The sequence below is a fragment of the Alosa sapidissima genome, chromosome 9 (assembly GCF_018492685.1).
Source record: "Alosa sapidissima isolate fAloSap1 chromosome 9, fAloSap1.pri, whole genome shotgun sequence".
NCBI classification, from domain to species: Eukaryota; Metazoa; Chordata; class Actinopteri; order Clupeiformes; family Clupeidae; genus Alosa; species Alosa sapidissima.
Window position 1 is genome coordinate 33,829,478 of NC_055965.1, and position 25,897 is coordinate 33,855,374.

The 25,897-nt window shown below is 41.8% G+C and overlaps 2 protein-coding genes across 1 annotated transcript; both read left to right on the plus strand.

Moving 5' to 3' along the window:
• LOC121718854 (zinc finger protein 665-like) overlaps positions 1–25,897 on the plus strand; it is a 1,212,449-nt gene that overhangs the window by 1,117,004 nt on the left and 69,548 nt on the right.
• On the plus strand, positions 21,665–23,352 carry LOC121718922 (zinc finger protein 841-like). The gene has a single exon (XM_042104364.1). It carries the CDS (start codon positions 21,742–21,744, stop codon positions 23,116–23,118), a length of 1,377 nt encoding a protein of 458 aa, XP_041960298.1. The 5' UTR covers positions 21,665–21,741; the 3' UTR covers positions 23,119–23,352.

Here is a 25,897-nt window from a genome sequence, read left to right on the forward strand (position 1 = left end):
CGTCCAGGCCTTTCTCCACTCCTTTCTTCATCCTGCTGATTCCAAACAGTCCTGTGGCGAGCACACTGGGTGGAATCATCACTGGGAGTATTCCGGCCCGCTCTCTACATTCCTCTGTCTGTCGCTGGTGGGCCTTCACACCCTTTTCTCCTTTGAACGTCCTTTTGCAGCCGAGACACACTGAGGGGCCCGCTCCCTTCGGACCCTGTGACAGTTCTCTCTGAATTTGCTCTTCGAGGAGCTGTTCCATGACTCCCAGTCCTACCTCCTCGTCTTCCACTGACTCATAGTCCTCTCCTGAGCCAGCCTGGCTGTCTGCCCCGTCCGTATCTTCCTCCTCTTCTTCCGCTATCGTGGTTGGACCGCAGGTCAGTTCGAAGGTTAGTCGGCGGGCCCTCCTCCTCTTCTTCATCTCTTCCTCTCTGAGCCTTCCTTCTTCTTTCTCTCGTGCTCCCATGGCCTCCATTCTTTTCAGGACTTCTGTCATTTCCCTTTTCAGGCTCTCGCCGCAGTTCCTATAAGCCCTCTTATACTTGGCGTGTTCTGGCGTGTTTCCTGGGCCTGTCCCCTTGTCTTCCCACTTCTCCATCTTTGTTAATTCCTCCATAATCTCTTCGGCCAGTTCTACCTCCTGTGATCCGATCTTTCTAGCGGCTTTCAACTCCTTCAGACCCTTTTCCATTCTCTCCATTTTTTCCTCATACCGTTCTTCAACCCTCTGTTCCTCTCTTCTTCTGTTTCGGTATCTCTCTTCCGCTTGCCTAATGGCTTCTTCCACTTTCCTCCAGCACATCTGGGTGTATTCCTCGAGCTTCCGCCATGACTCTCTGCACCCCTCCTTCACTGGTTCCTGGTCCATCTGTGATCTCACCCAGGCCAGGGTTTTCAGGGCCTCTCTATCTCGGGCTTCTCTCTCTTCCTCCCCTGTGGCCTCTACCCACTTTCTCATGACTGTCCCCAGGTGTTCCCACAGCCTCCCATACCATTGTCTCTGTTCCTCTTCTCCCTCCTCAGGGGCTTGTTCCTTCCTTTGGCCTGGAAGGCGTAGAGGCTCGCTTCCTCCAGCTTCTGGATCACCTGCACGCCTCTTCTGGCTCTCCCAACAGAGTTCTTGGGGGCTGGTCACTGGAGATCCGTCTGTTTCCCGGTGGCCTCTTAGGCTTGTGTGGTAGTCACTCACCACCCGCTCCTCCAATTCCCTTTTAGTTTCTTCTTCCTCATCCCACTCTTTTTCTCCACCCGGCTCTGTTCTTCCCAGAAGGTGTTCTGGGAGCGTTTCTCTGGTGGGGGATGATGGTGGCGATGCCTGTGCGGACGCCGGTTGGGAGGTTGATGGTCTCGGCTGGGGGTTGGCCTGTTCCCACCTTATTCTCTTTACTTCTTTCAGCACCTCCGCGCAGGTCCCCTCCAGTGTGATCCCCTTCACCACTAGTGGGGCCTGCACTGCCAGGTGCACCGTTGGGGCCTGTGACCCGTATCCCGGTGCTTGTACTGCCAGGGTCCGTGGGTCCCTCTCCTCCAGGCGCCGGATTATTTCCCGCACGTTATCCTCCTCTCGCGGTACCTCCGGGTACAGCTTGTCCTTTTCCCTGTATGGGGGAGGACGCAGCTCCTCCATGGGCGGAGCTCCTGGCTCTGCTGCTTGGGTCGGGGCGTCCAGCTCTTTCTCTGTGGGCTGTGATTGGGGGCACTTCTCTGTGGTGGGCGTTTCAGGCGGCGTGTCATTCTGGTCCGCCCTTTGCCTTCTCTTTCTCTCCGATATCTTAGCGAAGGCCTCCAGAGTTTTCAATTCCTTCTCTCTTTTTTCCTGCCTCCGTGTGCCTTTGTCATAACCCTTGTAGTTCATGATTCTTTCCCTCATTTGAGCAATTATTGTCGGGTTGAGTGATCCTTCTTTTGGCCATGCTGTGTGGTCTCCTTTGTATCTTAGGAACCACTTGTGGTTGATGTTCTTTACGTCCTTTTCAGCAATGGCATTCTCCCTTACTACTTCCTCCAGAGGTGTCATTGCTCTGGTTGCCATTTTTCTTAGAGGTCGTTGTCTTCGGTGGAATGGGGGTTTTTTCCGTAGTCTAGTTCGTTTATGTCCTCCCGGTCAGTGCAGAACAGGCGATAATCCTTTTCGTATTGTCTTTTCCTCTCCCTCCTGTATCTGTTCTGGTCTTTTTCCTCCCAGTCCAGTCGTAGGTCGCTCACCAAGTATAGTATAGAGTTCTGCACGTCGCCCCACTCCTTGAGGACAGTATTCAGTTTGCCTCTCCTTTCTTCAAATGCTTTTCCTCTATCGTTCACTGCGCTTACGCTCCACCCGTCACTCCCGTGCTCGGAGATTCTTATTGTCCACTTCTCTTTTATCTTCAGGTCACCCGATGTAGCCTCTCCTTTACTTCCGGCTGCTTGGGGCTGTGGTTCCTCCTGTTTCCTCACTGGCAGGCTATTAGGGGTTAGTTTACTCAACAAAGAAAGCGTTGCTTTTAGGTCTATGTCGTCTCGATATTTGCACCTATACGGGAATTTGCACTCAAAGGGGGCCTCTCCCACGTATCCTACGTATTCTCGGCCCTCTCCGTCTCTGACGCTTGTCTCCCAGTCGTGTTCGTCGTGTTCAACGATATCTATGGCCCAGAGCACGTTCTGCTGTCCCTGTTCCATATACTTTCGACGTTTCTCCTGGACCTGCTTAATAGGCTTCTGTGCTTTGTTAATCCGATGTATCGCTATCGTCGCTCCTTGTGTCCATAGGTGTCCCTAACTCTAACGGGTAAGCTCTCCCTATCAGATATTCTATTTTTTCTAGTAGCTCTGTGTAACTGTGGCACCGATATGCTCCGTTCACGAGACCCTCTCGGTTTCTTGTAAATATGCACCACTTATTATCCTGTAGCCGAATGAAAGTGATATGCCACTTACTTTCTAAGTTCATTCGCTATTTGTGGGCTTTACTCTGTTTATTCTCTCTAGTTCCTGCTTCTATCTCAATATTATAACCATCCTTCCTATTTCACCAACGTTATTGTATCAGTGGGGGCTTTGAGTCCTTATCTTTTCTTTTCAATAATACTTCTTCACTCAAGATCACCTTTTAACCTTTTATTTTGCTTTTACAAAGTACATTTATTGACTTTTATTTTCTCTTTATTTTATTGAAGCAGGTACAACACTTTCAATTTAAGCAAAGTTAGCGGATTACAATTTTTGCTAAGCCGTTACTGTGGGGTTTATTCAGTTCAGGCAGTTGTTATGGAGGCCCTGCAGCAGTGCCTCCCCTTCCTATCTATAATCTCTATTTGTCCTTCTCCTTCTTGCAACTGGGGAATCCCTCTCAAACTTGCGCTTCCTTCCCTCAGGTGGGGCAAAGAGCTGGTCAACCACTGGCCTTGTGTTCACCCCCACAAACTTTCCTACCTGTTCTATTACTGTCTGCAGTGCCAATGGTGCTACGCTGGTGCCTAGTCTTGAGTGGGTTCCTCCGTACTTGTCAAGGTGGTCAACATGAACTGAATATTTATCCCTAGTGCTCCCTTCCTTGTTCCAGAACACTGATATTGATAAAGACTCTCTCATAAAATCGGCCAGCCTTCCTCTATCTCGGCCAACTATCTCTTTCAGCACCTGTTCTATATCCCGCACTGGCTGGGGCTCAGTCGGGCCGTGAACCTCCTCCTGCTGGGGCACAGTTGGACTATAGCTGGAGTTAGACCGGGGGTTGGTTGGACTATAACTTGTAGGGGGCGGTGAGCTATATCGGGGGGTGGCTGGGCTGTTAACTACACGGAATGGGCTGCGAATCAGCTGGTGGGATACGGTGTTGCCTGGATAGGGAGTTGGGGCTCTCACTAGACCCCCTTGACCTGACTCCTGTCGCCCCTCTTCCTCTGACCCTAGGCTGCTGTATCCTGTCTCTGGTGGGGCACTTACTTCCCCTGGCTCAATGTCTGCCTCTTCCTCTCTCACACTACTGTTTGGAGTGAACTCTTCTGGGGAGTCTGTGTCTGGCTCTTCCTCTCCTGAATCATCAGAAATTTCAAAGCGGTAGAGGACTCTTCCTAGGGTCTCTGGCCTGTGGTCTCTTACAATCCTAAGCTTGGGCACCACTACTCCAACAGGGGGCTCGGGGGGGGCATCTGCAAAAACCTCCAACAACTGCAACAATCTCCTTATGTTCAGGCTATGGTTGCTGTGCAACCTTCTTATGAATATTGCAGCCGCAACTTCTATTATGTGAGTTTGACGTCCGTCTGTTAGCGTGGCGATCCTCCTTCCCTCGCCGAACTCCTCTACCTCAAATTTGTATGTGCGCTTGTCTTGCATCTATTGTGGGCCCATGCCCATACGGTCAAAAGAAAACACAACGGCGCACACTCAGTTTTTACAGAAACAACAGCAGATTATAATAAAATGTATTTTGTTCATCACTCTTTGCTCAGGACAGTTTCACACGTTCAACTTACAGCTAATATTGCAGTTTTTACCTATTAACCCGTTCTTTTTCTCTGAAACACACATATATTTTAGGGCAGCCCGTGCTCCCTTTACACAAAATGCTATTTTAGTTTTCTCCTTGAAAACTAGATTTCCTCCTTGGAAATTAAAACACTATTTTAGCTTTCTCCTTGAAAACTAGATTTCCTCCTTGGAAATTATTACGTGGCCATTTAACTCAGTTTTCTCCTTGAAAACTATTTTAACCGGTTCTTAAAATCACAAAACGCTTTTTAAGACCAACAGTACAACCCAATCTCTGTCTTGTGTCTCCACTATCCTTTTGAGGATTCAGGTTAGCACCCCTTCCCGGCCTACCCACCGACTCCCACAGTACAGCTCTCCCTAATAATAAGCAAAAGTGCTTACCTTTTGGGCCCGGAGAGCTGCACTGGAGAAGTCTGCTTCACCCGGGACGGAACTGCTTCCCTTGTTGAATCCTTTCAAATCTCGGTAGAAACCTCCAGATCTGTCGTGGAAATCATCCACTTCCAAAAACCTCCAATCCAACTAGCACTCTGATGTCAAAGACCCGAAGGAGAACACCAAGACGAGAGAAGCTGAAGACTGTTGATCCTTTATTCACCGTATTGCAGTGATAATACAATCCAAACAGCGTCAGGACTGGACCGTCAGGCAATAGAGTGGTGAGTGGCAGCTGCTACCCCGATGAGATCTGATCTGAATGTGCCTGAGCTCTCTCCTTTATACTCTTGGGGGCCTGAGAGGCGTTCCTATCCCCAGGAACGTCACCAGGCCCCTTTTAGCCAATCAGAGCGTTTTGGGACTTGAGATATTGGTGGAAACTCCTCCTCATATAAACATTAAAAAATGTGTGTTGCTAGGCAGAATACATGTGTCCAGGTTCTATGTGTAATCTGTTGCCAGGCAGGGTACGTTTTGATTTGGTTCCAGGTGTCACTTCAACTTTGGTTTCACTTCCTCTCTCTGGAAGTCCCTGCTTCTCCTTTTCTGCTAGCCCCTTCTATTTCTGCCCTTCTGGTAAGCACCTTTCTCCCCCAGGCCCTGTTTTGTTTATTTCCACTCTTAGCCTTTGACCGTCCAGTCTCATGACTTCCAGTAAATGTTTGCATAGCAGCTGCACAAACAATGTTTTCATATTAAATGGAAGGTCTTCTTAATGGACCAGTACACACACAAGTATTATTATTATTATTATGTCTAGATAAAGTCACCACAGTATCTATCATATGAGTTACAAGATTCAGTTCGATGTCTAACGTCACGAAGTTAAGTGTGAGTCTGCGCAGTACTGGGGGGACCAACTGAAAAATCGTTCTATTTGACTCAGTGCCCTCCCATTGAAAACGACGGAGTCTGTTCGTCCATTTCTTTTACTGTCTATGCTCAGAACGGGACAATTCTACATAATCACCAGGTCTTGGCGTTACTTCAGTTTCTTGATTGTGTAAGTAATGCAACGATACCTCGGATTTAAGTGGCCGGATTATCTAATGCTAAAGTTATCTTTGTTACGTGCTCGTTAAAGCAAACGTGTAGCCTACAATGCAGGGATTTAAGTTCTCGCTATGACTAGTTGCACGAAAGGCTCTCGTGGTGACCTTGTTTGTGTTGACCGGTGTGTTTGAACCTGCCGCCCTTCTGAATGTAGCTTAATTAGTGTCTATCTTAACGTGCTGATTCACTATGTACAACACCTAAGCTTAACCGTGTCCGTGTCATAGACAGTAAAATAAATGGACGAACAGACTCCGTCGTTTTCAATGGAAGGGCACTGAAGTTTTTTTTTAGTTGGCTTGACATCGGAGAAGCCCCTGGGCTGGGCTCAATGTGGGGCGGAGCGCAACGTTGAGCTCAGCCCACCTTCAGCACGTCTTCTCACGCTGACAATGTCCGTAAGGCCTACCTTGTTTACTACTGTCCAAGTTATATTTCTCAACATAATCTAGGAATAATGCTTACATCTATAAAAGCATTTCATCGACTTCAAGAGAAAAAAACACGGAGGTTAGACTCTCGCTGTTAGGCAGGCTAACAGTACCCTATAATGTGTTTACTCTATGTTGATTTGGTAGTGGCGGCCCCCCACGGTTTAATTTTCTTCCCCCACGGTATCAGAAATGGGGCAAACGTACAATAGTCGCAGTTGCCTTTCAAAATTCATTGTGCAGACCTGTTGTAGATTCTCCAAATATACAGCTCAATCACAACTGAAAATAATGCCTCATTGTGTGTGAAGTGTCAGTTGTCAATTCCGTGGGACGGGGGGGTTCGGACAGGCCTGCCTCCACTGCTTAAAAAAATCCTAGAGGTAGAGGTAGAGGAGAACTGTTAGGCCTACAATTGTAACAGCGGTACAAATGTAACAGTGTTTTATTCTCAAGATATGGTGCAGCTACATTGCTGTACACACACAGTCAACTTCCTAATTAATACTCAGCCTTATCGCTCAAAGGAAAAAGTGTGTGTGTGTGTGTAGGGGGTTGGGGTAGTGCTGGGCGGTATGACCAAAAATGTAGATCACGGTATTTTTCAAAATTCTTACGGTTTCACGGTATATGACGGTATTTTTTTTTCCCCATGCATAATCAGATGTTCACAGCATTTTCTACAGGTTGAGAGAGGAATTGCTGCAGTACATTGACTAAGGATGGTCTATTTTACTGTCATGATGTAGAATAACTCCACACTAGTGGTAATGCAGTTTTGCATGGCCCCAGAAAATTATGCTGTTTACAAAGAGCCACTCATGATTCTAATGAAGAATCTAATCAGAATGCAAAGACATTGCAGTCAAAATACAGAACTTTTACTGTGCAAATTTCACAAGTACATCTTGTATACCAATACAAAAAGTAGTGCAACTTGCAATAATTATACTTTTTTGAAAATTATACAATTTAAAATAAAACCTCTCTGTTAATATGCTTACTCTGTCAAATAGGCCTATCAGAAATGTATTGTTATTTACATGACGTTAGTGGTAGGCTAATGTTAACTTCATGTGGATGTGGATGTCTTGTTAGCCTGCCATGAGCTTCGGTTCGGTTCGATAGGCAAACATTAACAAAAAAGTTAGTTTTGGTGCACTGACAGTCAGGATCATTTCTAAGCCAGCTAGCATTGCTCAGTGCATGTGTATAACATGCTTTACTTGCTACCTGGATAATTTCAGCGAATATTCTTAAGGTGAGATGAATGATAAGATCATTAAACTTCACTGTGTTCGGTTCGGAGCAACTAACGACATCACCTACTACTAGCCAGCTAGTTACAGCTGTTGAACAATCTCAATAGAATTTTCGTGACGGTAGGCTAAATCCTTTTCAATGCAGTATCCCTTAACGTTTTTCCTTAACTAAAGAAACAATTTAAGGTATTATTCTGTGCAACACCCTTAAATAAACCCCTTACCTAAGGAGAAATTAAGCCTTAAGGGTCATACTTAAGGGGAAAAACTTAAGGTGTTTTGTGTTTACCCTCACAGTGGCACCATGCATGCGTGTGAAAAAAGTCCCGTCTGAACCACTGTCGCGCGGCGCAGTGTTCCAAATGTTGTGTAATCAAATACACCGGTATGGCGGTATATTAAAAATTCATATCATAACGAAAATATACACCGGTATACGGTGTGAACCGGTATACCGCCCAGCACCAGCCTACACCATTCATATTTGGATGGCTGTAAGATTCTACATAATTACATGATATGTGCCGGGTTCTCAAGTCTCACACAATGGGCGTGAGACACACGCAATTCAACAAATTCACACGCTCACACGCCACACCTTGCATTTCTCTCGCAGAAATATTACTAGGGATGTCAAGGTATCTGCATAATTATTAGAGGACGCTCAGGGATACGAGAGGATTTCTCGCAGGGTTCAGAACTAGCGCACCACTCGCCAGCCAAATCAAAAAAATAAATAGCCACCGACATCCAATCAAAAAATAGTAGGCTATTCGTTGTATCCGGGTAAAATTCCAAAATAGCACATCCCCTCCCTACAACCACGTTATTGTGTGGGGTTGTGTGGGGTTACACAAACTTTTTATTCAGAAATTCAACTGTCTGTCATTTGGTAAACCAGCCTACTTATGGCACTTTACAGGATGTGTAAATCAAGCCTTTTCACAAACATTTGGCCTAGCCTACTTTATGGCAAAAGTATTTCTTATCTATAAACTAAACTAAACTGTCGGTCATTAAGAAAACCTAATGATTGTGTCGTTATAGCTTTGTGTAACCCAGACATCAGCAACGTTCATTTTACATGACCAATCACTCTCGTGGCTGCCTGCACTTTCCCTGTCGTCACGGCTGCAACTTTCGCACTCGTTTGTGCTCTTTAGCGCCGTGTTCATCAGGTCCAGGGACACCCATCTGAGCCTCCATGGACCATGTCAACAATGAATGAAAATTAGCTTATTATTAACGAGTGTTATCAATTTGAGCGAGTATGCTACACATACATTTTTTTCTAAAGATACAGGACTGCTGCAGACAATGACCTGCCAACCACCACAATGTAATAGCAACCCAAGATAATGAACTTGCTGTCCTTATAAAACATTTTTAATAAAAGGTCTCAGCATGCACATGCTTAGTCCAATCATTCAGTGACAATATAGGCTACTCAAGTGAATAAAGCAATTAGCCTAATAAATAAAATATTTGTCTCACTGAGTACATATAGGCCTACATCTCGTAAATTGGTGAGCCATAAAATATCCCAGCGTCACAATTATTATATTTAAAGATTCCAATCTATCCCACCTAAATATGAAAAGTTATTTCTACTGACATGCTTCCTGGTGACATAAAAACACAAATGATTTCCCTTGATAAGGCTGACATAAGAGACATAGGCTATACATTATACTTTCCCAGATGGGTACAAATCCCTGACTGTCCTGAAAAATAAATAAAAACAAGATATAGGATATATAGATTACAATGACAAATTCATGGTCTCAAAGGGTTAATGCTTCTTTCCAATTGTTTTTTTTAATTAGTGAGTGAGTGAGTGAGTGAGTGCAACCCCCCCCCCCCCCCCCCCATCTCACTCCAAGCTGAGCTCAAAACTTGAGAACCCTGTATGTGTTTACGAGTGTAGTGTAGGCTACTTAAATACGACCAGAGATATTAAGAAAAAGGTGCAAAATTCAAGCATAGTGATTTTTTTTAAATGTTTTTTTTAAACTGCAACTGTTTGTTTAACTTTGCTTCGTGAAATTTGAGCGTGTAGACTTCAATCACGTCATTCATATCTTCAGCCCCCCTGTTTCAAGTTGACATGAGTGCCGTTTATATAGTCATAGCAAATGACATGAGTGCCGTTTATATAGTCATAGCAAATGACATGAGTGCCGTTTATATAGTCATAGCAAATGACATGAGTGCCGTTTATATAGTCATAGCAAAGGCAACAAATGAAAATAACAGTTGTAACACCCGTCTCTATGGCAACATGAACTGAACTGATTGTGTGTGTGTGTGTGTGTGTCTCTATGGCAAAATGAACTGAACTGATGTGTGTGTGTGTGCTGTGTGTGTGTGTGTGTGCTGTGTGTGTGTGTGTGCTGTGTGTGTGTGTGTGTGTGTCTCTATGGCAAAATGAACTGATTTTATTGCGCAAACACTTGCTTTGCGAGTTATATGATTTTTGTGTCGCGATCACACCCAATTAAATGTAAACAATAGGCCAATATTATGTTCTCTACTCTTAGCAGACCTTTCATATTGTTGTTGACCATATAGGGATACTAAAGATGTCCATTGTTGCATGTTCCCTGTGGGACTCGGACAGGCTGCTAAACTATTCTATAAAGAAAATACCGATAGGCTAGAGATAAAATGCATTGATAATGTTATTAATAGGCCTATGTTTATTTTTTATTTTATTTATTTATTAGTTTATTTGTCAGGGACAATGCAGCACACATTATTACATACATAGCTATCACAGTCAATGCCATAACAATGTCTGTAGATGTGTTACATAAAAGGTTTCTAGCCAGTTGGCTAATTTGCAACCCCAGTCCCTGGTCAGACCTTTCTAAAAACATATGTAGTCTAAAAGTATTCTAAAAGTGTAATATATGTGTGCATACACCTCTCTATACACACAGAGACCAACAAAACATGAAGGGTAATGTTAGTGTTCATACCCTAATCATGCACATCAGGACAACCACAACATACATAGGAACATCACAAACGGCAAGTCACGTAACACAACCCCCAGACACCCAACTGCCCGCAGACTCTCACTTATACAGACAGCCAGTCACGACATACACAAATACAATAACACAGACAGCAAATCACATACAATACAACCCCCAGATTCCTAGCCGCCCGCAAACTCTCACCTATGCGAACAGCCAGTTACACACAACATACAATAAGACACAAAACATCACATCACGTACTACACAACCCCCAGATACCCAACCGCCCGCAAGACTGGCTGTAATGATCTTTATAGCGTAGCCTAGATTACCCAAGAAACACTGATCGTCACCGATAGCATAGATTCTAGAACGCTAGGAGGGAAGGGACATGATTAACGTGGGCAGTAGTTCAAGGAGGATACGCTTTTATCGAGTGTCCTCGAGTGTCCTTTGGAGTAGGTAAGACTGTTTTTAGTGGCAGGCTAGCACATATCGTTGACTTGCGCTAGCCTAGCACCTGCAAACTCTGCAATTAGAACAACTGAATGAAACGTGTTGAAAACGGTCTCCACTGATAAATATCACACTTGCTTACTTGGAAATGAGGTCCTATGTCCAAAATCCTGAACCACCCCTTTAAGCGTTCTTCCTTGAGAAAAATTGAACTCCGAGTCTGGGTTAATAGACGGACACAGAGATGTCAACGGGTAATGACGAGCTGGTTTTTGGCTGAGCTCAACGCTGCGCTCCGCCCCACATTGATCCCAGCCCCGATCTGCAAGCTGCAGCCAGGGGTACTTGTGCCATCGCACTGCGCAGACTCACACTTAACTTTGTGATGTTAGCCATCAAACTGAATCTTGTAACTCCTATGATAGATGGTTCACATAGAAATTCTTCTCACACTTCCTTCACCTTCAAAGTCATCAAAGTTAAACATTTATTTATGTATTATTATTATCATCCTGACAAGTGATATCAAGTCCTGTTAATGTTGAAACTACCAGACGATCTTCAAACTAGGGCTGTCAATCGATTAAAGGAACCGTATGTAAGAAATGTAATTCAATTAATCATAAAATGGCCCTGATTTGTCACTAGACATTAGGAAATCATGCTAATTTCAAATACTTATATCACTGACAACAGTAGTCCGGCCAGGATATCGTCATTTAAAAAAGTGAAGTTGCAGCCCTCAACTGATGTTGATGTTTACATATTTGTGTTTTAGCCTGATCCGCCACCCTCCACCTATCTAGTAATCACAAAGTCAGTAGTGTTTCGGCATCTGGGTTGCCAGCTCTGCTCTAGTTACCACATCTGCGGTGTACACCGCTCTACAGTATTTTGAAAGTGATTGTAGTACTAGTTTTGGCCAAAATCCTACATACGGTTCCTTTAAAAAAAATAATTACATACTCTGTGATTAATTAATCTAAATTAATCACAGATATAATTTTTGCTGTGAAAGTATTTTAAATATTTAAATTCAAATTAATCATTAAATAATCAGCGTTAGTGACATTAAAGTTCAAAAATACTTTTATTATTACTTTCACTATTCAAATAATGGCCATAATAATCTATGATATGACCTAATATGCTGAGGAAATAAATTCAAAAGTGCTTCGGGAAGAAGTTTTTTTTAACATACAAGGCATTTCAGGCCACAGATATAACCTAGGGGACACAATGAAAATAAATGAACACTCCCCTCAATGTCAACACTATTTCTTTGCATTGATGTGCAACTTTCGAGTTGACGATCTCCGGTGATATGCAAATTCCTTGCTGCAGACATTGTAGAGGACTTTATTTTAATCAACACTTTATTTTTTATCAACACCATCAGGCCGTTTTTTAAAAGTAAATGTTCCAATCAATGATCTAGGCAGTAGTGTTGTCACGATACGAAAATTATGACTTCGATACGATACCTGCCATAAATGATGCTCGATACTGAAACGATACTACGGCAAAATCCTAAGATATCTGGAAAAGAAAGGACTCATACCTCCTCCAAGTGTATTGAGTCATTTGTGTTACAGTGCATTTTCATGCACTGTAATAAAGTATCGATTCTAAAAACGTCGGAAATCGTATTGTTTTTTGCGTGAAGGCATCGTGATACCTTTTTAGTATCGATACACCGTGCAACACTACTAGGCAGCACATTTTCTTCTCTCTCCTTCATTTTACAGTGTAATGGTTACTGACTAGAACGGCTCGGGGTCAAAGGTCATACGGAATCGATTAATCTGCGCTATTTTTTTTAATCAGTTATTTTTCCTCAAATTAATTAATCGAAATTAATCAGTTATTTTGACAGCCCTACTTCAAACACAATCATGGTAAAACAAAACTAAAAAGTTATAGCCTTCGTCTTTCCACTTTTCCGACCATCCATCGAAAACCTCTGAAATTATTAACGTTAGTGTCGGTTTTTATTAGGTTTACTTGCCTCTATGTAATGCTTTACCTTAACATACAATGATATTGTAGGCTACATAGCTTTGTTCATGAGTTTCCATGATGGCAGGACTTAGCTTCTTATCCAAACAATACGGTTATCTCCCTACTGTGCAACAGGCATAATAACGTCATATTACGTCAAACGTTAGCTTCCCTACAACCGGACCCGCTAACTATACTTCTTACGGAAACCTCAACGTTACATACAAGGTAGTTGAGCCTGTTTTGCCTTCTATTGTTTATGTAGATAATACAGAAGCTACAATGTCGGCACAGGATATATGTTATATGAAGTTATAGGAGTTCAAAAAATCCTAAATGAATGGGCGTTCTATGGGGTTAGCAGAGAGTTGATAACCACTGCTCCATGGATGCTTCTACTTCCGGGAATTCGCCTGCCCCCTTGGTCCGTGTAGACACAATTACATTAGCGGCAGGTTCAAACCATACCGGTCAACATTTAGCTCTCCAAAAACGGGGGTAGGCCTATTAGTGTTTGTTTGCATATTTCAAAGTCAAAGTCAGCTTTATTGTCAATTTCTTCACATGTTCCAGACATACAAAGAGATCGAAATTACGTTTCTCACTATCCCACGGTGAAGACAAGACATATTTTTCCAATTTAAGTCCACAGACAAACATAACATTCAAGTAAACAAAAAAGTAAGTAAATAAGAGGGCACATATAATAATGAAAAAATAAGAGCAGCAAAATTTGGTTGAAATTGTGCGTAGACAGTCAATAAAATACTAGTGCAAAGTCAGGCCAATAAAAGGCTTGGGTAGTTCTGTTTGACCTAAGTAATAAAGAAAGTGGCATAGTGGTGCAAGTTATGTAAGAGCAGCAGAAGTGTTGTGTTTTCAGGACAACAACACCAAGTTGTTAAAGTGTACAAGTGTGCAAGTGTGCAAGTGGAGTAGTGCAGGCGGCCATTGTGGGTCCAATGTCCAGGATGTTATGTAGCTGAGGGTGGAGGGGGAGAGGAGGGAGAGAGTTCAGCATCCTTACAGCTTGGTGTATGAAGCTGTTGGTGAGTCTGGTAGTGCGGGAGCGCAGGCTTCTGTACCTCTTCCCAGAGGGCAGTAGATCAAACAGATTGTGAGCGGGGTGACTTGCATCACTCACAATTTTGGTCGCCTTGCGGGTGAGGTGGGTGGTGTAAATGTCCTTCAGGGAGGGGAGTGCAGCACCAATGATCCTTCCAGCTGTGTTCACTATGCGCTGCAGGGCTTTCCTGTAGTATTCAGTGCAGCTTCCGCCCCACACAGCGATACAGCTGGAGAGGATGCTCTCAATGGTGCCTCGGTAGCATCCTGGACCTGGTCTACACTACGCACAAAGGAGCATACAAAGCCACCCCCCTCCCCCACATTGGACTTTCAGACCATATCACTGTTATGCTAATGCCCGCATACAGACAAAGGGTAAAAGCGAACAAACCGGTTCGTTAACATGTTTCATACACGTGTTTCAACCATAGACGGTAAAAGAAATGGACGAACAGACTCCGTCGTTTTCAGTGGGAAGGCGACACAAATTGAACGTTTTTTCAGTTGGTCCCCCATCACTGCACAGAGTCACACTTAACTTTGTGACATCTACTGAAGTAAACAGGGCAACACACAATGGAATCTACTGAAGTGAACAGGGCAACACACAATAGAATCTACTGAAGTGAACAGGGCAACACACAATGGAATCTACTGAAGTGAACAGGGCAACACACAAAGCTGAATCTACTGAAGTGAACAGGGCAACACACAATATAATCTACTGAAGTGAACAGGGCAACACACAATAGAATCTACTGAAGTGAACAGGGCAACAAGTGGAACGACGGGGCGACCGCTACCGTCGCATCGCTCTAATCGGCTCATTTCTATTTTTCAGGGTGATTTTGATGAGGTGATCAATGGGTGATCGCGTCGCCAGTAGTTTGTGTAGTAAAGCAATTCATATTATTCAACTGTCACATTCGACTATCGCATAGCCAGCCGTGTGAGACAGCCTTAAAAGAATAAAAAAGAAAAAGAGTGGAAATAGACCTCTGAAGTTCGCCTACAAAAAAGAACCAAAATGGCTATCTTTGCTCATATAAGGAGATCCGGTTGATAATTGAAACTAACTACCTATGGCAAGTTGCATTGCATGTTAGCTCTGGGGTAGCAAAAATCTAAGTGTACCGCCTTCACGTCCCGGAGATCACAGTATCCACTCGAAGGCAGAGGACAAAAGTGTGTTCAGGAAAACGTCTGCATTTCAGACTTTTTCATCCCCGCGAGAGTTTAACAGGTGCGATAATTCAAAATCCCCATGTTATTTTCCCATAGGAAAAATCGCCAGATACCGGATGTCAAAGATGGCAGCTTTTTTGTAGGCGAACTTCAGCGGTCTATTGCTAGAAAGTTTAGGTGTGAAAGTGTCACTCAAGTGCAGTTTATGCCCCAACAAACTCCAGCATAGAATTTATGCTCCAAAATTTGCGCTATAGTCCAATTCAAAACTGACCTGCAGACCCCATGTCTCTGGCCCAGATGAAGAGGGTATCAGTGGTGCTGGTGGACTGCTGCAGACCACAAGGCCAGCGAGGGACGGACATGCAGACGCAGACCAATGGAGATGCAGAACAGCCCAGGACCAGTAAGAAACTAGAAACATGCACAGACACACACACACAGGCTTGGGAATCGGTTCCAGGTTCCGGTTTGGAACCGGTTCCAAACGTTCCGATCCATCGGAATCGTACACGTCCACTTGTTAACGATTCACCTAATGATTCCAAATGTTCCATTCCCTCCATTTCCACCTCACGGCACAACGTCACAGTATGCAAAATTTAAAGCATTCAACTTCTGTATTGATATTGCACACTTGGTATTCATTCTCTAAAACCACTTTAAATTAGACATTCAAAGCCAACCACTCTCAAAGCCATCCTATAAGTGTTCAGCAAATGGTACAGGAATCGATATTGATCAACATTGATTTTTTCATTTTTCCCCCCCTAAATCTCTTTGGACTTTTGGTTACCAAGAGTGCCAACGGAGAATCAAAGGCTTATAACTTGTGAACCCCTTTACCTAGAAACATAATCTTGGTCTCAAATGAAAACTAACACCCTGGGGTTTGATGGTATGGTATGGATTGACCATAACTAGAGAAAACACACATTTGTTTTTTACCATTCGGCCTACAGGATTTTGATTAAAAAGTAAATGAAGTGAACTTGAAAGATGTTTTATATAAATATTAGGGGTGACACGGTTCGCTTGTCTCGGTTCGGGGCATGTGTGCATCGTACGGTTTTGGCGTAATGTAGCCTCATGCCCATATATGACCTCAGACAGTTTTTTTCCCTTTTGCGTGAAAGCGGAGGTGTTGAGTGCTGCGGGTCACGTGTAAGTTAGAAATGGCAAGTGGGAGAGATAACGAAGATTCTTTTAGTTTGTGCATGATTACATGATATAGAGTGATGGCCAAAAGTGTTGACACCCATGCTAAAGTTGACTGAAAAGAGGAATATAAAATCATCTTTTGGAAATTGATCTTAATGCCTTAAGTGAAAAATGAGGAAATATCTAACCTTTAAGGACACCAATTTTCTTAGTGAATGAATAATGAATCATAAATAAATAAATGTTCTTCCTTAAAATACAGGGGTCATAAGTATTGACACCCCTATGTTAAATTCCCATAGAGACAGGCAGATTTTTATTTTTAAAGGCCAGTTATTTCATGGATCCAGAATACTGTGCATCCTGATAAAGTTACCTTGGCCTTTGGAATTAAAATAGCCCCACATCATCACATACCGTTACACCCCATCCCTTCACCATACCTAGAGATTGGCATGGGTGTTATTTCAGTTAGCCTATTAGCTGGTTTAATTTGCATTTAGCTCAATGAGCATCAAACCAGCTAATAGGCTAACTGAAATAACACCCATGCCAATTTATGATACATTATTCATTCACTAAGAAAATTGGTGTCCTTAAAGGTTAGATATTTCCTCATTTTTCACTTAGGGCATTAAGATCAATTTCCAAAAGATGATTTTATATTCCTCTTTTCAGTCAACTTTAGCATGGGTGCCAACACTTTTGGCCATCAATGTAACTAAATTAAGCTATCCATCATATGCTGAAGTATGATATTTCTGAAGTGTTAAAGATTAAAAGAAAAAATAACAACAAGAACTGTACAGAGCCGAAAACCGTGACCCTAAAACAGTCATACGAACCGAACCGTGGGTTTTGTGAACCGTGCCACCCCTAATAAATATTAGAAGTATCAAAACTTAGCAACACAAAAAGTTTAAAATGCACACAAACACAAAACACAAAAACTTTATACATACAGACTAGGGGTGTAACGGTACATGTCTTCGTATTGAACCGAAACGGTACGGGCGTCACGGTTTGGTGCATGAATTTAAATGGAGAATACACGGTATAAAAATACATAAAACTCGCGTGCGGATTAATTAATGTAATGCGGAATTACTGTTAAATACGAGAGTTCTTTAGCGACACTAGCTGATGTTTTTAGTAAGGTCCCACCTTTGAAGGTTTTAGAATATCTTATTAGCATAGATTTTAAGAAACATATTTAAGTTTCTATAACACACAATGGTCTGGCCATTAAATAGCCTTAGCTGCGGAAATGGCCTCAAATTAAACAAACATCTTTAGCGTCACCTAACGCTAATCTCAACGTTCCGATCCATCAGAATCGTCCACGTCCACTTGTTAACGATTCACCTAATGATTCCAAATGTTCCATTCCGTCCATTTCCACCTCACGGCACAACGTGTGGACAGTGGGCAGCCGTGGCCCACTGGTTAGCACTCCAGACCTGTAACTGGAGGGTTGCCGGTTCGAGCCCCGACCAGTGTGAACGGCTGAAGAAATGTGATTCTGTGAATATTGGATATGGGGCCCCTGTTGTACAATGCCTGCATACCACAAATAGTGCAATCATACAATCAATGAGAGCATGTGGTTATAAATTCGTTGATGCAACAGTTGCTTTTCTGCACCAGTGAGTGACACTTGGGTAATTTTCTGCGGCACACCTGATGATCTCTCACGGCACACTAGTGTGCCCCGGCACAGTGGTTGAAAAACACTGCGATAGACTAAAGACTCTGTACTACATTTAACAATTATTTAGAAAATGATGTATAACAATTATTTATCAAAAGAACTGTTGCAATGTGCAGTTTTAACATTTTTACAACATAACAACTAAAACAAGAACAGTGAATTCATGTGTGCAATTTTAACAAACACCAAAGTGCAAAAGGGAGTGCAAAATAACATTTTCAAAATGTGCAAAGGTGATCAGTCACTGCTTATGGCTGAGCTAACATCTAGCATCGCTACAGGCATCCTCCTTGGTTTTAAAAAGAACAATTCAAGGGCCCTTTGGTAATTGCACTCTTTTACAAGTGCGGATCATTTATGCTTATTTTCCTGCAGGCTGTCAGACTGTTGCCCTGCAGCCTGTTCCACAAGTCTGTCTTGATCTAATGCAGGGGTATCCATATTACGCAAGTTTTGGCGGTTTCATGGCCTCAACGTTGAACATACGAAACAGTGATACCTCGTCTCCAGTTTTGTCAATCGTTACTTTAAATCCATATTTAACATTTAATCGTCACTGTATTTTCTTTCTCATTTCCACTATGTTTCCTCCGAAGTTGTAGCTTTGTCTGAAGAGCATGCAGCAGAATCCTGACATCTGTTACTTTCCTTAGGCTACTAAAATAGCAATCCATGCTGGTACTGATTCTTCACCTTAGTTGGAAACGTTAGTTAACAGCTCCACTCCTTCAAATTTCATGAAACTATTAAGCTTCTTTTCAACGAAACATAACGTGAACTCCGTCCGAGCTGGTCTATTTCGCGCAGACTGTAGCCTAACTTATGTATGTGACGTTGGGGACGCAAAACACAGCATTAGCAAAGCACAGGATAGACCTGTTATGTAGGCCTACAAAGCTAACATATCCTGTGTCAGTTTGAATATCATCTCCTCTATAGTATTTTAGATATTTTCAATACGTTCAGTATTCACACCAATGCGCAACAATTCTGGAAATGGTTTGGAAAAGTTAATGATGGAAAAAAGTTATTAATCGTGAAATTACGCAGGCTGGAATGCATGTCACAGACCACCTGCAATGACGCCGCAGACCACCGGTTGAAAACCCCTGATCTAATGTATACACGGAGAGTGAATGAATTTTAGATTATTTTATACTTTTGTGCAAGATTTACAATTTTGAAATAGAATGTTTGGCAAACTATGATAGATATATAGCGCGATGACATTCAACCACCAGTTGCCGCTGTTCGGACGCATCACACGATTCGGAGGCATATCACATATAGGCCTACTGTACCTGTAAATCCTCAAATTATGACCGGGATAATAATTGCCTACCAATAGCCTATGGCTATCAGTCCATGAGCACTAAAATACATTGTTTCGATTTAAGGTGAGACATTACAGGTCAATGAAATTAAAGAGCTCTTAATATTTCATATTGTTGGTTGGTTTAATACTGTTACCAATGAAAAGTCGTTGTCCTAATAGGTCTCAATACGTCGCTCTTAAGCTACCAGTCGCTTGCTGACACTTCATGATACAGATATATATATACAGTGTATAACATACAGATGTCTGTTATACACTGCGTTCCAAATTATTATGTAAATTTATTTTTTCTCAGATTTTCCTAAATAGTTGATGTAAATGACAGTCAGTATAATTTTCAAGTCATTGACCATTAGAGTATAATTCAAATTTTATTGAACAAACCTCCCAATGATAAAAAAAAATAAATCAAAAATAATAAATAAAAAATAAAAAAACTCAAAATGCACTGTTCCAAATTATTATGCACAAGAGTTTCAAGACATTTTATTGGTTGTAAAGAACTAAAAATGGTCATTTGTTGAATTTGCAGCATTAGGAGGTGATATAAATTAAATCAAAAGTCATTTCAATCAAAAACATCTTAACAGGCCAAGTTAAATGTTAACATAGGACCCCTTCCTTGATATCACCTTCACAATTCTTGCATCCATTGAACTTGTGAGTTCTTGGAGAGGGTATGCTTTAATGTCTTTGCAGAATAGCCTCCCAGAGCTGCCAGAATGTCAGAATAGCCTCCCAGAGCTGCTGCTTGGATGTGAACTGCCTACCACCCTCAGATCTTTTGCTTGATGATGCTCTAAAGGTTGTCAATAGGGTTGAGGTCGGAGGAAGATGGGGGGCCGCACCTTGAGTTAGCCCATAGCAGCTAACGACCCAGAGGTATTCTTTGCAGCATGAGATGGTGCATTGTTATGCATAAAGATGATTTTGCTACAGAAGGCACGGCTCTTCTTTTTGTACCATGGTCAGTCAGAAACTCTTCAGAAACTCTTGCCGAGGTCATTTTCACACCATCAGGGACCCTAGAGGGGCCTACCAGCTCTCTTTCCATGATTCCGGCCCAAAACATGACACCGCCACCTCCTTGCTGACGTCTCAGCCTTGTTGGGACATGGTGGCCATTGATCCAACCCATCCATTACTCCATCCATCTGGACCATCTAGGGTTGCATGGCACTCATCAGTAAACTGTTTGAAAATTAGGGCCCGTCCCAATACCTCCCCTTCCCCTAGATTTTTCCCCTAACCCTTGTTATTGCGTGTGTAGGGGTAGGGTGTCCCATTGCTTTAGGATGCAAGGGGAAGTGCTATTTTCCCCTTAAAATCAACCCTCAAAATATAGCCAGGATCGATGCAGGCTTAAAACGGAGTGGGATATGAAATAACCCAAGATACCGTGCGAGCTCAGAGAGCCGGCCAAATTTGTCAACCAAGATGGCTGACACTGCTGGAGAGGAACAATTGCATTGCTCATATATTTTCGCAAAATAAGCATATTAAAATTTCGAAATATGTTAGTTTGATGCACATCCAATGGACTGTTGAGTTTTGAACACTAATGTTAGAAAATCTCATGAAGCTATCTGACGATGTTCATGATATCTGCTGAATGCTTGTGGGAGCAACAATGTCCATACAGAAGTTCAGGTAGTCAGTTGTGCAATGTGTGACCTCCTCCAGATCTTCTCCATTCTTACAGCATACAGTCTCCTTCACTGTAACATGACAGGATTGCACCATCTGTTGTTTATGTACATCACCAGTCCACCTTCTTTTTGCCAGAAAGTTTGTTGTCTCTGTCCAAACGAGCCACAAAACACAGACACAGAGCTATAGGGATTGCGGCCACTCTCGCCGGCACCGGAAACGGTGAATGGTAATCTGAAACATTTAAGTAACAAACTTGCACATAACATCTCATAACAAAAAAAATGAATAATAAAAAAAAAAACAATGCTGTAATTTTAACACTTGTCCTCTGCTCTTGACTTCATGTATTTGTGGCTGTTTTGAAAAAAACAATCATAGCTGTAGAAAGCGAAAGAGAGAGGCAATTTTGTAATACTGTTCTCATATTACAGGACTTGGTCGTGGAAAGAATCCCAAACCACATCAGATAACAACTACTGGAAAACATCAGTGTTCTCCGTGTGGAAAGGCCTTTGGCTTTTTGTCACATCTCATGAGACATCAGAGGATGCATACTGGGGAAAAGCCATATCAGTGTTCAGAGTGCGGAAAGACTTTTGCTCGGTTGTTTAATATGAAGATGCATCAGATGATTCATACTGGGGAAAAGCCATATTCATGTACTACATGTGGGAAGAGATTCAGAAACAGCAACGATCTCGCTCTCCGTCAGAGAACACATTCTGGAGAAAAGCCATATCACTGCACAGAGTGCGGGAGGACTTTTAGTCAGGTGACTCAGCTTAAAGCACACCAGAGGGTCCATACAGGGGAAAGGGTAAAGCCATATATGTGTGGGAAGTCATTTGGTCAAAAGGGTTCTCTCAAGATACATCAGCAGATTCATAGTGGGAGAAAACCGTATCACTGTCTTCAGTGTGGAAAGTACTATAGAAAGAAGTTTAATCTAAAGACACATAGGTGCGTTCATACTAGGGGACATTTGCATCATTGTTCAGAGTGTGGAAAGACTTATACTCAGGCAGGTCATCTCAAAAGTCACCAGATGGTCCATACAGGGGAAAAGCCATATCTGTGCACTACATGTGAGAAGACTTTCAAAACCAGGTCGGAGCTCGATGTCCATAAGAGAGTACATTCTGGAGAAAAGCCATATCACTGCTCAGAGTGTGGAAAGGCTTTTCGTCGGATCGCTTCTCTTAAAATACATCAGACGATCCATACTGGGGAAATGCCATACCTGTGTACTACATGTGGGAAGAGATTCAAACTCAGTACAACGCTAGCACTCCATAAGAGAAGTCATTCTGGAGAAAAGCCATATCAGTGTTCAGATTGTGGATATATGTTTGCTTATGCGTCTAATCTCAAAAGACACCTGGCAATCCATAGTGGGGAAAAGCCGCATCGGTGTACTACATGTGGGAAGAGTTTCACGAGAAACACAGGGCTTATTTCCCATATGAGAACACATTCTGGAGAAAAGCCATATCCGTGTTCAAAGTGTGAAAAGGTGTTTACTTACCTGTCTGCTCTGAAGTCACACCAGAATATCCATACTGGGGAGCTGAATAAGTGTTCAGATTGTGGAAAGACTTTTACTACAGTGGCTTATCTGAAGACACACCAAAAGATCCATACTGGGGAAAAGCCATATGAGTGTACTACATGTGAGAAGAGATTCAGGGTATGGAGTTGTCTTAAGAGACACCAGAGAATCCATACTGGGGAAAAGCCATATCAGTGTTCTACATGTGGGAAGAGTTTCATAACCAAAGGAAAGCTCACTATCCATAAAAGAACGCATACGGGAGAAAAGCCATATCAGTGTATAGACTGTGGTAAGACTTTTGCTGAGGGAAGTAATCTCAAGAGACACCAGATGTTGCATACTGAGGAGCGGCCATAGCATTCAGAGTGTGGGAAATACTTTTCTCAATATTCGCTTTACTGCTTGCTGGAGTTGCTCAACTTTGTTTATTCAATATCCTAGTGTTGTCACAATATCAAAATTGTTGTTTTGATACCGATACCAAGTCAGGAATTCCCATTTTGATACTTTTCCCATACTTAAAGCGATGGTTCGGAGTAATTTCATCCTAGGGTCCTTTGCACTAACTATGCTCTTTACTCATAAAACAAGGCATTGAAAAGTTTGTAAGTACACCGGGTGTTTATTTAAATAACACTTGCCAGATGGATGCTACTATACCGCTGTGTCGACATTACTTCCGTGATTTGGGAAAAGCCCGTAAAAGTCCTGGCAGGAAGCATGCATAAGGATGTAGATCCAGGAATGCACTAATATTTTGTTCGTAGTACCAGTTTGCAACAATTATTAGTAAATTATTACACTAAGTTGTAAACACTTCGGGAAAAAAAAATATTAAAAACTGGGATATACCAAAAAACGTTGATGAAATCGCTTCCTGCCAGGACTTTTATCAAATTCAAAATGAACATATATTTTCCATGATATAGTCAAATTTGTGATTTTCAACATCTGATATGTTGTCTGTGTCCTTTTTGCAACTAAATATGAGTTTAAGAAATTTGCAGATTATTGCATTCTGTTTTTAGTCACATTTTACACAACATCCCAACTGTTTTGGGGTTGATTGAATAGACATTATTATAGTGGATGGAATCCACTATCTTGAAATCTCCTGGCTTCTTCTTATTATTATTATTATTATTATTATTATTATTATTATTATTATTATAGTGGATGGAATCCACTATCTTCTGGCTTCTTCTTCTTCTTCTTCTTCTTCTTCTTATTATTATTATTATAACCTTTTTTTCTTTTTACCTTTTCAAGAATTAATGCGACTCTGACCGCTTAACATACAAACATGTTGAAATAACCGTTTTGTAGGTCTGGAGTTGGACAACAGAGTAACTTTTTCAGATTTTCTTAAAAGTTTATACTTTATTAAAAATGGTAAAAAGCTCATTTTTCCCCCATCGACTTGAATGGCTGTGATGTCATAATGGCCTAAAGCCAGCTGCGCTCGTTAAGCTCCCAGAGTAGTTCCCGGGCTAATTAGAACACTCGCACAGGTGTCACCTGAGAATTCAACTGTCTCAGCTTCTAATGCATACAATCTGGTGCTCCCTAAAACTACACATCCTGTTTAAGTGTTTCCTGTGTGTCAAAATAAAAGTCACAGCCATATCTCATGCTTTGTGCATTATATCTCCAGAACGGTTTGACGTATATGCTTCAAATTTGGTACAAGTGTTTGTATGGACTCAAAGATGAAGTGAGTTGATGTTGGAGGTCAAAGGTCAAGTCAATGAACACTCTGAGTGCGATATCTCAAGAATGCCTTGACATACATGTCTGAAATTTGGTATGAGTATTTGTATGGATTCAAAGATTAAGTGAATTGATGTTGGAGGTCAAAGGTCAAATGTCAAGGTCAAAAACACCTTGAGTGTTATATCTCAAGAACGCCTTGACACACAAGGTCTTTTGGCACGAGGGTTTGTATGAACTCAAAGATTAAGTGATTTTAATGTTTTTTTTTTCCAGGAATTTCCCCACCAACTTTAGCAGCTTTCCATCCACTATTGTAATTCCTCTGGCATTACATTCTAGTTGTTTATTATTTTTTCATCCTTCATTTTCATTGCTTATTTTATTAGGTTATTGATTGAACTGACATTATTGTTTATTATAACTATTCTCCTTATTATAGTTTGACCAACATTCTAATCTGTTCCCTGTTATATTTTAAATATTATGTTGTTTTTGTATTTGTGTGTGGCTTTGGACAAAGGTGTCTGCATAATATCATAACCATAAGATATCTGTATTTATTCAGTTTTTCTGTAACATTCTGTTAATACACTGCATATCTATATTGTTCTTGCTACTATTATAATGGTCAACATGATCAAATTTGTGACTTTGAGTTTTATTTTAGCATGGGTTTCGTCCGTAAAAGAGACTTGCATGTAACTTCATAGCATGCGATTAAAATCCTTAAATTCATGGATGTGTCTTGGTTTTATTTTTGAGTCAAAAGAGTCACTTTTAACAACCACCAGTCTTTGATAAGATGTGAAATATCCGCTGGAAATGTGTTTCTTTCTATTACACCTGCCAGGGAATCTGTGTCATGTGGGTAAGCTGATGCTAAGCAGGTAAAACACGTTTAAATGGGTATATAGCCTACATTTAAAACAATTTATTAGCCAAAAATGATGCCATGTCTACATTCAATGCTATTTAATGGCAGCCTTACATTGTACGATTTTGGTCGGACAGAAATCATGGGAGTTGTACTGGAATCGCGGCGCGCTCCCGTCAACTAGATTGTTAAGTGTAAGGTGCCAATTTTAGCGGTTTTAAGTCAGTCGCAGTCAGTCTTTTTCTAGTTTTGCCGTTACGACAATATCAAACATGTTTGATATTATCGCAAGTCTTTCTACTCGTGGCTCATGCAAATAGTGATGTGAACAATATAAACACCAATAGTGACCTCTCTCCAACACCAAACAGGATGGGGCAAAGTAGAAACCTCATGAATATGATAAATTGTTATTTTGTTTTTTATGTATCATTAGTCGGCTCTTCCTCCGGAACAACTCTATATCAGTTAGGGATGTCACGCATGAAACAATGCTGCAGAAACACGTAAATGACTTTGAGTTTCATAGGCTATCATTTCAGTTCCTGT

Excerpts from the sequence above, each read along its gene's own strand:
- LOC121718922 (XM_042104364.1), top strand. The coding sequence starts at position 21,742 with ATGAGACATCAGAGGATGCATACTGGGGAAAAGCCATATCAGTGTTCA.